General features: G+C 41.1%; 1 protein-coding gene across 6 annotated transcripts in view; it reads left to right on the top strand.

Moving 5' to 3' along the window:
• The window catches only part of IQCE (IQ motif containing E), a 58,765-nt gene that overhangs the window by 2,180 nt on the left and 43,795 nt on the right, over nt 1-12,790 (top strand). For 3 of the 6 annotated variants that reach the window (XM_006112884.4, XM_006112886.4, XM_006112885.4), the window contains exons 2-8: nt 1,873-1,920; nt 3,035-3,074; nt 5,702-5,842; nt 6,322-6,456; nt 7,439-7,509; nt 8,808-8,921; nt 10,426-10,473. In XM_006112884.4, coding sequence (XP_006112946.3) covers nt 1,873-1,920; nt 3,035-3,074; nt 5,702-5,842; nt 6,322-6,456; nt 7,439-7,509; nt 8,808-8,921; nt 10,426-10,473 — 597 coding nt within the window. Of the gene's footprint in view, nt 1-1,872; nt 1,921-3,034; nt 3,075-3,966; nt 4,033-5,701; nt 5,843-6,321; nt 6,457-7,438; nt 7,510-8,807; nt 8,922-10,425; nt 10,474-12,790 lie in introns of those variants that run through there. The other 3 variants (XM_025178923.3, XM_075899607.2, XM_075899610.2) reach the window with 3 other exon arrangements.

Here is a 12,790-nt window from a genome sequence, read left to right as displayed (position 1 = left end):
AAGATGCAGGGTAGCTATTTCGGGATACCTCCAGTAGTGTGATAAATAACAAAATAACAAAAATAACCTGTCCGTATGTTGCAAGAAACACTGACCCAGGAAATTAAAAACTATGGTATAGTGTACTGTGTGAAACGTATGCCTATTTGTTCTCAACCAAGCTGAAAAGCTGCTTTATCTGTTCTTAATATTTTCAATGCTGCCTTCTTTCCTGTCAACCAGTGCTTTAAAATCTGCTTTACCTTTTCTCCCGCTTCTCACAATGAGCTAGATCTGGATCTTGCCTAGGAACAGAGCTGCATCTGTAAGCGCTAGCAAAGCCAGCAGTAGGCGGAAATTAATTGTATGAGCTTTTCCGCAAGGGCAACATAACATGAAAAACATATGAAATGGAAATGTTCCAACCTTTCTTTCTGTCCTGTATATGCTTAGGTAAAGATCATCTGTTGGCTCGGTACTCTTCTCTATTGATGCAATGTTAAACCAATAGCTATTTTCGGGCACTGTAATCTGAAGGGATACATTTGGGAAAATATCCATCTACCTGTTTTAGATACTTTTATGGCTACATCACATGCGTGTCTCACAGTCTTTAATGTGTTTATCATTACAACACCCCAAAATGTAAAGAAGTGCTGTTATCCTCATTTTTTAGATGACACATAGGCTAAGTGACTTGCGTAAGGTCAACGGAGAAGTCTGTGGCAGAGCAGGGAATTGAATATAAATCTCATAAGTGCCCTAATGATTGGACTATCCTTCCTCTCTAAGTTCCAATGCTGACTTTTTCACTGACTGACTAACCTTGGAACCTTTCCTATGCTCTTGGTTCCTTGTCTTTAAAATGAGGGTGTTTATACTTGTATCTTTGGGCTGTTGTGATGGCTCTTTAATGTTGCAATTGAAAATGTGAAGCATTATATAAGTTTTAAGGTATTAATACTGAACTAATTAGCTAGCTATTACTCTTGAAGTAAGTGTAAGTGTGAGAGTGTTATGGTTAATATAAAAGCGACGAGGAGTCCTGTGGCACCTTATAGACTAACTGAAGTGTAGGAGCATAAGCTTTCGTGGGCAAAGACCCACTTCTCTTTGCCCACGAAAGCTTATGCTCCTACACTTCAGTTAGTCTATAAGGTGCCACAGGACTCCTCGTCGCTTTTGCAGATTCAGACTAACACGGCTACCCCTCTGACGGTTAATATAAGCATCTCTGGTCATATTGCATCTAGAATATTAATGAACACTAAAAATAGTTATTAAATATAAAGTTATTTGAGAGAGAGGTTTACAAGTACATCCTACTCTTTTATTAGACACTAAAGGCACTGAAATGGGGATATGAAGTTGGACTTCCTGCAAGCTCTCCTGTCCATCAGACCCAGTCTTGTCACTAGCTTTCAAAGAAAAGCTAGTGATGATTTAAAATAATAATGGAAGTGTTATTTAATGAAAAGTGAGAATTTTATTACAAACTTAGGATAATATTAGGGTTTCTGTTGACATTTGAAATTTGCTTTACTACCTTTTCTGAAATTAATCTAACACTATGCAGTGATTTTTTTTTTCAGAATTAGTTCAGATAGGCATTCTGTACCTGCTGATGGTTTCTGAGATTATGAATAAGCAGCTTTGCGATAGTTCAGGTTCAACACTTTAGGGTCAGATTTTGCAGTGACTTCCTCTTTAGGGGATTTTTTTCTCAGGTATATTGTCCCTTTGTAAACACAGTGACAGAGTACGTAGTTGAATGTACTGTAGTGATCATTATAAAAAATTACTGGGGGGCTGTTATTGACATTCTGGTGATCTATATATTAACCAACTATCTATACAGCAGCAAAAATTAAATTGTACATATCTACTTTCTAGGGAGAAGACCAACTGTCTGCTGTAACCTATGAATCTGACACAGAGATGGTGAGTTTTATCAGCAATGTGCTTTTTGTAAACACTTGAAAAAACTTCTCAGAATCTACTTCCACACAGCATATCCCAGTCATATCTACTGATTACTGATAGATACTTTAAAAAGTAGAACCGTATTGTACCAACAAAAATTTGACATATGGAGGCTCCAGTAATTCTAAACATTACTGGGATTTCAAAATTCTGATGCTTATTTTGCAAATTACATTCAGTGAATTTCGCTATGCCATCAAGTTAAGAGACCCTAAGTTATCTGTGTAGTACGCTTTAGTTGAATTGAACAAGAAAGGGTTCTTCCATCTTTTAGAGCAGAGGTTCTCAACTCGTTTCAGTCCACGGACTACCAGGCCAATCAAAAAATTTTCGTGGACCACCTCCAGCACATGTAGCACAGGATGAATGACACAGCAATCGCTCAGCACGATGGTGGCAGCTACACTGACATTCAGAGCCTCAGACGGAAGTTACTGGAAACACAACCTAGTTGCTTCCTCGGTGACACTATGGATGACATGCCGCGTGCTTGTGAACATGGCATAAACCAGCCTAACGGCAGCGCCTGCTTATGCTGTGTGACTTTGGACAGTGTTCCTGTGGACCACCGAAAAAGTCACCATGGACCACCAGTTGAGAACCACATTTTTAGAGAATATTAACTCCCATTCTCCACCTGGTAATAGTCCTGCACTTCTAAGGACTTGCTGATTCCCACATTTAAGATGTACAAGTAAAACTCACATAATTGTTCAATAAATGAGCAAAAATAGGTAGCTTTGGCTATTAGTGTACACCATTGTGGGGCAACACCTTAATTGTAGTTTATTGTTTTGTTTTGGCACATACTTATTTCATTTGCTATAATCTGCTACAGTGACATTTGAACTTTGGTAAAACTAGACCAGTTGGAATAACTGTTGAATCCCTTTTCTTCTATATGTAGTCATGCATTACAATCCTGTATTTAGGAGAGTTCATATTGTTTTGTTAGACCTCATCTGATTCCTCATTAGAACTGGCTTTAGCTTCTGTTTTTCAGATAACTTGCTGAGATGTTTTAGTAATAGGAGAGTTTGACTGCAGAAAGCTTTTTTTATTTTTCTTCTAGAAACTGAAAAAGAAAACTCATAAACCCCCAAAGTCACCAAGTAAGTGAAGACACGAGGAAAAAAAGTTGGTAACATTGTCCTGAATGAGATTAATCTCCATCACCACCTTGAAAAGATGTCCAAAATAAGAACATCTATGATTCTCTATGGAATGTGAAACCTTCCCCTGTTTGAAAAAGTTATATCTTATAGCAAGAGAAATTTGATTTTCCTAGGATTTGGGTTGGAGTTTACAGTTTTCTGGAGATTCTTGTCCTGAGCACTAGCTGAGTAGTAATGCACTTTTCCCTTATGGTGGTAAGCAGTTTGCAGCTAAAAATTCCTGTTTGCCTTTTTATTTTATTGGAGAAAAGATGTTTCCTTTTCTGTTCCTGGGCAAAAAGAGATCCCCAAAGTTCTGGAGTCTAGAAGTACTGAAGTAGTGCATCCTAACATCCACTTGATTTAGTGGATTGCAAAGTATCTGAATCATGGAAGCTGTAGAAGTGTTTAAGCTATTCCATTCTTCAGTTAGTACTATAATTCCATGGTTAAGGAAATTGCCTCCTTTTTGTTGTCAGGGAATCTTTAATGTCTAAAAATTACAGATAAGACATTTTATATATTGTAAGTCCATTCACAGTAAAATGTCTAATGCTCAATTTCTCTTCCTGAAAGCTGTATTTCATACCTGTTTTTATCTGTTTTATAAATAGCATATAATATTTCTAAACAATGGATTTTTACGAGCTTTTGATGAGGTGCATTTCTTTCTTTGTACATACACCCTCCTCTTTCTGACCTATCTATAACTATGATCAATTTGCCTTAAAATAGCACTTTTATTCTATCATGGCCTTTGTGACATCACTTGTGACTAGTTTTATTGATGTCATGAAGGCTATGGCAAACTTGCACGCACAGAAATGCTCTCTTCTGTTCATCCATACAGGTTGTGTGTAGGATGTGCGTATCTGAGACGCTCATGTTAATACATCATTTCGGTGTATTAATTTAGGTGTGTATATTTCTTATGAGTGCACAGATGTGTTTAAAATGTACGCACAAATGTGTGTGTGTGTGTGTGTGTGTGTGTGTGTGTGTGTGTGTGTGTATACAGGCAGTCCCCGGGTTACGTACAAGATAGGGTCTGTAGGTTTGTTCTTAAGTTGAATCTGTATGTAAGTCGGAACTGGCGTCCACATTCAGCCGCTGCTGAAACTGACCAGCGGCTAACTACAGGAAGCCCGAGGCAGAGTTGCTCTGCCCCAGGCTTCCTGGAATCAGCCTCTGATCAGTTTCAACAGGCTGAATTTGGACGCCAGTTCCGACTTACATACAGATTCAACTTAAGAACCCCAGGCGTCCCCAAGTCAGCTGCTGCTGAAACTGATCAGCGGCTGATTCCAGGAAGCCTGGGGCAGATCAACTCTGCCTCGGGCTTCCTGTAGTCAGCGCTGGTCAGTTTCAGCAGCGGCTGACTTGGGGACGCCTGGGGCAGAGCAGCTGGGGTGCTGCTGGGTTGCTCCAGTAGTGCCGCTCCTAAAACTGACCAGCAGCGGCTGAATCAGGACGCCTGGGGCAGAGCAGCTGGGGTGCTGCCGGGTTGGTCCAGTAGCGCCCAGAGCGGCGCTGCGGGACCAACCGGCAGCGCCCCAGCTGCTCTACCACGGGCGTCCGGAGAAAAGCCTGGACTGCTGGGGGGGGGCATACTAGCTGCGCCCCCCTTCTCTCCCCAGCAGACCAGGGAGACGCGGGCGGGGGACCGAGACGCACCGCGGTCCCGCAGCCCGGGTCCTCCACGGCTTTGCTCCACGTCTCCCTGGTCTGCTGGAGCGTCTGGGCTGTCCGCTGCCCGCGTGCTCCGCGGCTTTGCTCCGCTTTGCTCCCCGTCTCCCTGGTCTGTTGGTCTCCAGCAGACCAGGGAGACGGGGAGCAAAGCCGCGGAACACGCCGGCAGCGGGACAGCCGCGGCGCATCTAGGCTGCCCGCGTGCTCTGCGGCTTTGCTCCCCGTCTCCCTGGTCTGCTGGAGACCAGCAGACCAGGGAGATGGGGAGCAAAGCCTCTGAGGACGCCGGCAGCGGGACAGCCACGGCACGTCTGGGCTATTCGCTGCCCGCGTGCTCCCCGGCTTTGCTCCCCGTCTCTCTGGTCTGGGGAGACGAGGAGCAAAGCCGCGGAGCACGCGGGCAGCGGACAGCCCAGACGCGCCGCGACTGTCCCGCTGCCGGCATCCTCAGAGGCTTTGCTTCCCGTCTCGTTGGTCTGCTGGTCTCCAGCAGACTAGGGAGACGGGCAGCAAACCCCGTTCGTAACTGCGGATCCGACATAAGTCGGATCCGCGTAACTCGGGGACTGCCTGTGTGTGTGTGTGTGTGTGTGTGTGTGTGTGTGTGTGTGTGTACACACACACACACACAAGTCATATTCCTCTTTTTCTAAATTTACTTATCTTTGTAACAACTGTTTCTGGAAGGAAACTTACTTTGATGTGACTATATTCCACTTGCCTTTTTTGTTATTTGTAGGAAACTAATCATTTAAGATGTTATAAAATGTATTTTGATCATGCAGAAGACTGTACTAGGGATTATGTTCAAGCCGGAAAAAATTGTTTTGTGACATCAACTGCAATAATGCTACAGCGGGTATATTGCATCACTAAAATATTTTCTCTTGCCTTAGAATCTCCATATCTCTCTAGTACATATGTGTACCCTAAAAAGGCTGCAGTTTGGAGATCCTTGACGGGAACAGGAACCATACACCGTGAGAACCCAATGGCTAAAACACCAAGGCAGATGTGGCTAGGAACTCTGAAGCAAGGTATCAATATAGACATTCAATCCAGAATTGCATGTGAATTTCATAAAGTTTATAATGCAATTCTGGTTTAAGTTGGATGCATCTTCCATTCAGTCCAATATAACTTAATCTTGTTTACTCCAGGGTTGAAATTTGGTCTATCATAATATTTTATATTTAAAAGTTTTCTTAAAATAGTTTTGTTGTTTGATCAATATTTTCACAATTTTCTCTTCTGTGTTGAGAACCTTCAGGCTCTGGGATGCCTCCAAAAAAAAATGTATCCTTGATTAAATACCTACCTGGAATTTATTTTGCTTATATCTGGTTCCTTTATTAGGAATGAATTTGACTTACAAATTCTTGACAGTTTTTGATTTACTTGTTTCTAGTGGGTACTAGCATAGGCATCCAGAGCTTGCTCTGGGCTTTGCTGTTGCATTCAATTCACCCTAAATGAATGTACAGTTACCATTGTTTTTTCTTTTTCTCATTATTAGCAGGTATAAGCCAGCCTCTGAAATCAGATTTTGATGTGGGGCATGCATGGACTAATCTTTCCAGCAGCACTCCAGAATATCTAAAGGAAGCGCTAGGCATGAAAAAGCCAAAGCATGCTCGTTCTGCTAGCAATGGTGAGCTCAGAAATTAGGGCAGTAGTGTTTTGTTTCAGGTCCTGGTTTTGGTAAGGAAGCAGTTCCTCTAATTCCAACCCATAGAACAAACTCTCAAAGTGGTATCTGTGATCTGGCTGGTCACATGGTGTTAGCTCTCCTTGTTTCTAGCTCATGGGTGGATAATAACATGGCAGCTGTTCGCCAGGGTTAGACCCAGTGTACCGACACTATATTTACTTGCATGGCTGCAGGTTCTGGTGACTGCAGTTCCTGTTAGCTGTGGATCACCATTCACAGCCAATGGGAGCAGTAGGAAGCAGTGTGGACTGGAACACCGCTTCCCACAGCTTCCATTGGCCAGGAACAGCAATCCGCCGCCAACAGAAGATGCAATCGCCCATATCTGTAGCTGTGCAGGTAACTATGATTAACCCTGGCAAAGATCCAGCTCACACCTGTTCTAGCTGCCTGTCTGAAATTCTATCTAGAGATTACCTTTTGTTGTTTTTTTCTATAAAGTGTTTGATACATCATGTTACTCTGTAAAAATCAATTCCATTGTATGAGAAAATCAAAAGGAGCACACACACTTGAATATTGCTTTAACAATAAATTATTTTTCTTAAGTATGGTATGGATTTTGAAAGAGCTTTGTAAGTAGTTGGTTGCAGTATTTTCCCTTGTAGGGTCCCTTAGTTCCTCTTGTTTTTGTGTGGTTATTTCATACAACAGCTTGGGAGTGGGGGAAGGTTTTTTTGGGGTTTTTTTTTTTGTTTGTTTAAAGAAAAAATGCCCCCCAAATCTGGCAGGGATTTCAGGTGCTGCTGCAGCAACTGATATTTTTTTCTATTTTTAATTAATTGTATTAATTGATAATCTGAAATTAATGCTCTGTAAGCATTATTTATTATCTATGAAATTATCATTCAGAAAAAGAAATGCCTGTTTCAGATTTCCTGTTGTTAAGGCTTTTCCTTAGTTTGTATATCTCTTTCTGTAGGTTACATCCCTGGAACACCTGACTACAAAGAAAAGGAAGACATGTATGATGAGATTATTGAACTGAAGAAGGTACAGTTGCTTTGTTATGTGAATAGTAAAAGTCCTGTATGCTGTCTCATTCATCTGGGGTACCTAGCCCTGACCAAATCAAAGGGGTATGAGCCTACATTTGGAAGAGCTTCTAAGCTTCTTCACTTCAGAAATGTAAGAACTGAACTGAAACCAGGCTTATTTAAAGAGATTTCATTTTGCTGGTGGTGTGACAGTCATTTCTTCTAGGTGTGGGAGGCCATGAAGTATAGACTGAACAAACCCCTATGTAGGCTTTGACAGGATATATTGGGGTTGGTTGCATTGCCACTTGAATTTCCATAGCAGCCCCTGATTATTTTTTATCAAAAAGTCAACTTGTTGGGTCTATGTTAGGGTTGTGAATGGGTAACTGGTTACCTGGTAAACATCACCCTTAACGGGAGATGCTTATCAACAGAGTTCCGTATAAGCTTTGTGGCAGAACAGCTTCACAAGTGATTAATCAGCCCCACCCAGTCAGAGGCTCAGGGCTCCCTGCAGGCAGTTGACAACTCCCAGCAGGGCAGTTGTGAAACTGGGCTGCCCTGTAGCAGAGGGAACACTGCTTACCAGGTAATGGTTAACGGGTACCTGGGAGCAGCCTGCAACGTGTCACAGACTGAAGGCTGTTCCAGCCCCATGGAGCTGCTAGCATCCAGCGCGTACAGGCTGTGGAGTCAGCAGCATTGCACAAGAGGGCCGGGTCACAGAAGTGGCAGCAGGGAAGGGGGAGGGCTGCCAGCACCTTTCCATCCTGTAGGAGGCTGCCAATTCCCAGCTTTCAAGCCTGTGCCTCCCCTTCCTTGCCCAACCCCTGTTAATCTGTAGTTAACTGGTTAAACGTTATGTTAACCAGTTAACTAATGAAATGAGATTTTATGTCCCTAGTCTATGTGTATATGAAGATGGGTGTTGGGTTTGACTTCCAGGCAAAGCTAAACCAGGCTCTTGGTTAGCAGGAGTAGGTGAGATGGAGGTACCAGAAAACCATTATTTTGGCTGTTCCGGTGGCTTCAAGAAAGTTGCCCTGCCTTTGAGGTCTCTTTTTTTTTTTTAACCCCCTCCTCCCCATACCCTGAAACCTCCCCTCTTAATCAGTCTTAATCCAATGGGATGGTCCTCGTCTTGCTTCTCCTTCGTCATTAGTGCTGGCTGTTTTAATTGTGTTGTGCTTGGTGTCCAAGAGTGAGTTAATTGTAAAAGCTCACAGAGTGCCTTTGACTTTCTCCTGCCTGAAGCAAAATTTGTAGATGAAGTTGTGATTTTTGTTTGTTTGTGTTTTTTTTCTATTTTAGACAATACAGGCTCAGAAAAGTGAGGGGGATCGGATGAAAACAAAGATCCGACGATTGGAGGAAGAGACTAATAGAAAGGATCGACAAATTGAGCAGCTGTTGGATCCTTCCAGGGTGAATCTTGTAACCTTTCCCAGTAGCACAGCTGACAGCAGGATGTTAGTTGGCAGTATTGGTGCAAGATGTTGGAAGTGGTTTGTTTGAATTTTTAGGGTCAAGCTGAAAAGTCAGCCTGTTGAGAGGCAGTAAGGGAAACTCAGTTCTAGTCACTCTTTTCCCTGTCTCAGACATGAAAAGTTTGAAACATGATTGCTCCTACTTGAATATGGTTTCTAAGTGCTTTCAGGGTAAGTGTGGAGCTTAGGAGGTAATACTAAGTCAGTCCTGCCCCTGTGCCCATCATATCTCTATTCTGAATATCTCACTTGTAGTAATGGTGAGCTTGCCTAAGACAGAGATACAACTGATACTTGTAGAAACCATTTCATATTTAGCTAGAAGCCACTTCATATAACAGAAGCCAGTTAAGTTTCTCGCTTCTGCACATACACTAGAAAGTTAACTGACCTTCACCAATGTGAGAAAGGCCAGGAAGATGGGCTGTTGGAATGTGTTAATGAACTATTTTGATCTGAAGCTCAAACTCTCTAAAAACCTGTTTCATTCTGTGCTGATAACAATTTCTCTTTGAAGTTTGTTTTGATGGAATGCCCTGGCATCAGACTTGTTTGGTTAAGAGTATAAAATACTAGGATTTATTGTATTAGCCAGCCTTACTGGGCCCGGCTCTGTTGGGACCACGTTTGGCTCACTTGGCTTTACTGATCAATAAAGCTGTCTGTTAGCTGCCTAAAACTGAGTGAGGCTTTTGCTTCGACATACCGGATGATTTCTGTTCTGTGTATCCAAGTTTGCTGTTCCAACTGGTCTGTTAACTGGAAGCACAAAATTAAATTCAAAGACAACTCCTATATCATATTTTATTCAGAAGAAACTAATGGTAATTTCTAATGGTAAATTTAAACCCACCTACTGAGGCTGTGTCTACACTGCAGTTTTTCCGGGATACCAGAGGTATCCCAGAAAAACTATGCCGCATCCAGGGAACTCATCTGCTCTTCTGAAATTTTTTTGGAAGCGCAGACATGGTTTTTTGGCATCCCTGTAAGCCTCGTTTTATGAGGAAGGAGGGATGTTCCAAAAAAGTGGTTTTTTTCTGACATTTGGCCCAGTGTAGACGGTCCAAATGTCGGAAAAGCCTCTTCCAAAAAAAGAAGCGGAAAAAGCTACACAAATTGCAGTTTGCAATTTGCTTAGCTTTTTCCGGCAGAACAGTGCAGTGTAGACATAGCCTAAGTTATTTACCTGATGGTGGGTGCTATGTCCTGTGCACACCAAGTGTCAGTTATGACCCTGACTCCTCATCTGTAGAGTAGAAGGAAGACCAGTGAGTCCAGAAAAAGAAACACTTAGTCACTATTGTGATAGGTGGCATAGAAAATCCTTAAATAACTATAAGAACATATTTCTGGGCTAGAGGGTAGGAGGAAAATCTGCACAGAGAAAACTGCAGAAGAGCTTAACAAAACTAAGTTGATTTTGTTGTCTTTTGTTGTAGGGCTCTGATTTTGCCCAGCCTTTGACAGAGAAGAATGATACTAGATGGGTAATTGCTTCTTCACCTGCACCTTCAATTATCATTTTTCTCCTTTCCAGCTCAACCTTCAATGATAGAAGAATGTCCAAGATATAGAAGGAGACATTCAGTTTAATAAGGCAATCATATAAATTATGTCTTCATTATTAATCCTAGGACTTTGGAAAAAACTTTAAGAGGTCATGAAGTCCAATCCCCTGAACTCATTGCAGGAATAAGGACCATCTAAACCACCCCGACAAGTATCTAACCTGCTCTTAATTTCCACCATTGCAGATTCCACAACCTCCTTAGACAATTAACCACTCTGACACAACATTTCTTCTAATGTTCAACCTAAACTTCCCTTGCTACAATTTAAGCCCATTGCTTCTTATCCTATCATCAGAGGTTAAGGAGAATAATTGTTCTTACACCACCTTGTAATAAACTTTTAGGCATTTGAAAACTGTTATGATATCCCCTCTCAGTGTATGTCTACACTGCAGACTTTTGTCAGAAAAACAGCCGTTTTTCCGACAAAACTTGAGTTACATCCACATTGCAATTGCGTTCTTTCGAAAGTAAATCAAAAGAACAGAAGAGTTTTTGTGACAGTGGTACTCCTTTTTCTTCTTCAGGAGATGTCCATGTTAGGTCAGTGCACTGCTGCCGAGCCTCAGATTGGAGATTTCATAGCAGTGTCCTTGGGGCTGCGTAAGTGTGCGCAAGCAGCCGGGTGTTGTTAGGTTGCAGGCATCACGCATGCACGATCCCCTCCCCTCACACTCCTTAGTTCCTTCTCTACCGTCTATGGCTACAGACAGACTCTGCAGTGCTCCCTAGCTTCTTTGCATCTACATGATTATACTTTTTAAAACCAGTTTAAGTTCATTATAATTGTTAATTAGTTAGTTTTAGATAAATAGATTGTTACTTCTTTAGTTTATATATGAAGAGAAAGAGAGAAAGAAATATTAATTAGTATTTATTTTTGACAAGATGGTTTATGTCGTCATTGGTTGACATATAATACTGATTTAGAAAATGTATTTTGCTTTTTTTGCCTTGCATTTACCAACAATTTGGATAATTCTACATTTATCACTGGATTCGATGTAAATCACACTAAACACATTTACCAAAGAATCTTAGAACATGAAATGTCTGCATTTCATGCAAATTCTACTGAAGCATATATTTTAAAAACTAACAAGATCTGTTAAGTTTATTTACAAGAAAGAAACTTGAAAACTTACAATGCAATCGTCAAATTATGCAAAGGATAATTGAAACGATACAATTAAAAGGAAAGCGAGGGCACAGCTACAGAGGAAGTGCAAATGAGGCAGCATATACATTACTCAACGAAAATGTATATGGAGTTACTTTTACTTATTAGTAAATTTGATCTGATATTAAAATACATATTGATGAGGTAGTAGAAAAAAGCATACGACGTCATGACACAAATGTGACTAAAAAGGGGCAAGGAAATCTGCAGGCGTTGTCCAAAACAACTGCCAATGAAGTTATTGATTCCATCACACTCATCTTAAAGAAAATGCTAGGTGATAAAATTAGAGATGCAGAAATGTTCAGCATACAAATAGATACAACGCAGGATATTAATGTTCACAATCAATGTTCGATTGTTATAAGATATGTGACAAATACTATCCACCAACACTTAGTGGCGGTAGTCAACTGTACGTCAACAGCTGGAAACGCATTGTGCGATTTAGTTTGCAATGCTTTAAAAAACCTGAATATCGATGTAAGGAAATGTATTGGTAACTCTACTGATGGAGCAGCCAATATGCAAGCTGAATATAATGAGTTTTCTGCATGGCTTTACAACGCTGCACCTGGGCAAACGCATATGTGGTGCTATGCACACGATTTGAACTTAATCATAAGTGAAATAACACAGATTACGATGGAAACTGTTCCTCTCTTCAGGATTATTAACAGCTGTGCAGTTTTTCTCAGAGAATCGTACCTATGCATAAATGTGTGGTGCTAATTTAGTAAGATGAAGTATATTTCAGTTCTTGGACATACTCACTGGTGGGCGAAAGACAGAGCTTTAAGAAAAACAGACTAGAATGAAGAATTAGAAATCAGAAATGTAGACATGTTCATTGAAACATATTTTAAAGAAAAACAGACTAGAATACAAAAAAAGTTACCTGGGGAATTTGGTTCAAATGAAATGCATAAATGTGTATAATGTTACAATGGATAGAGTAGTCAGCAGTTTCAATATGAGGTATCTAAAATACCGCAGTCATTACACAGAATTTTCTTATTTGGATCCAAAGAATGTTGAAAATATTCTAAACAA

Source organism: Pelodiscus sinensis, chromosome 15 (assembly GCF_052426305.1).
Source record: "Pelodiscus sinensis isolate ZL-2025 chromosome 15, ASM5242630v1, whole genome shotgun sequence".
Classification (NCBI taxonomy): domain Eukaryota; kingdom Metazoa; phylum Chordata; order Testudines; family Trionychidae; genus Pelodiscus; species Pelodiscus sinensis.
This window is presented reverse-complemented; position numbering and strand designations above follow the sequence as displayed.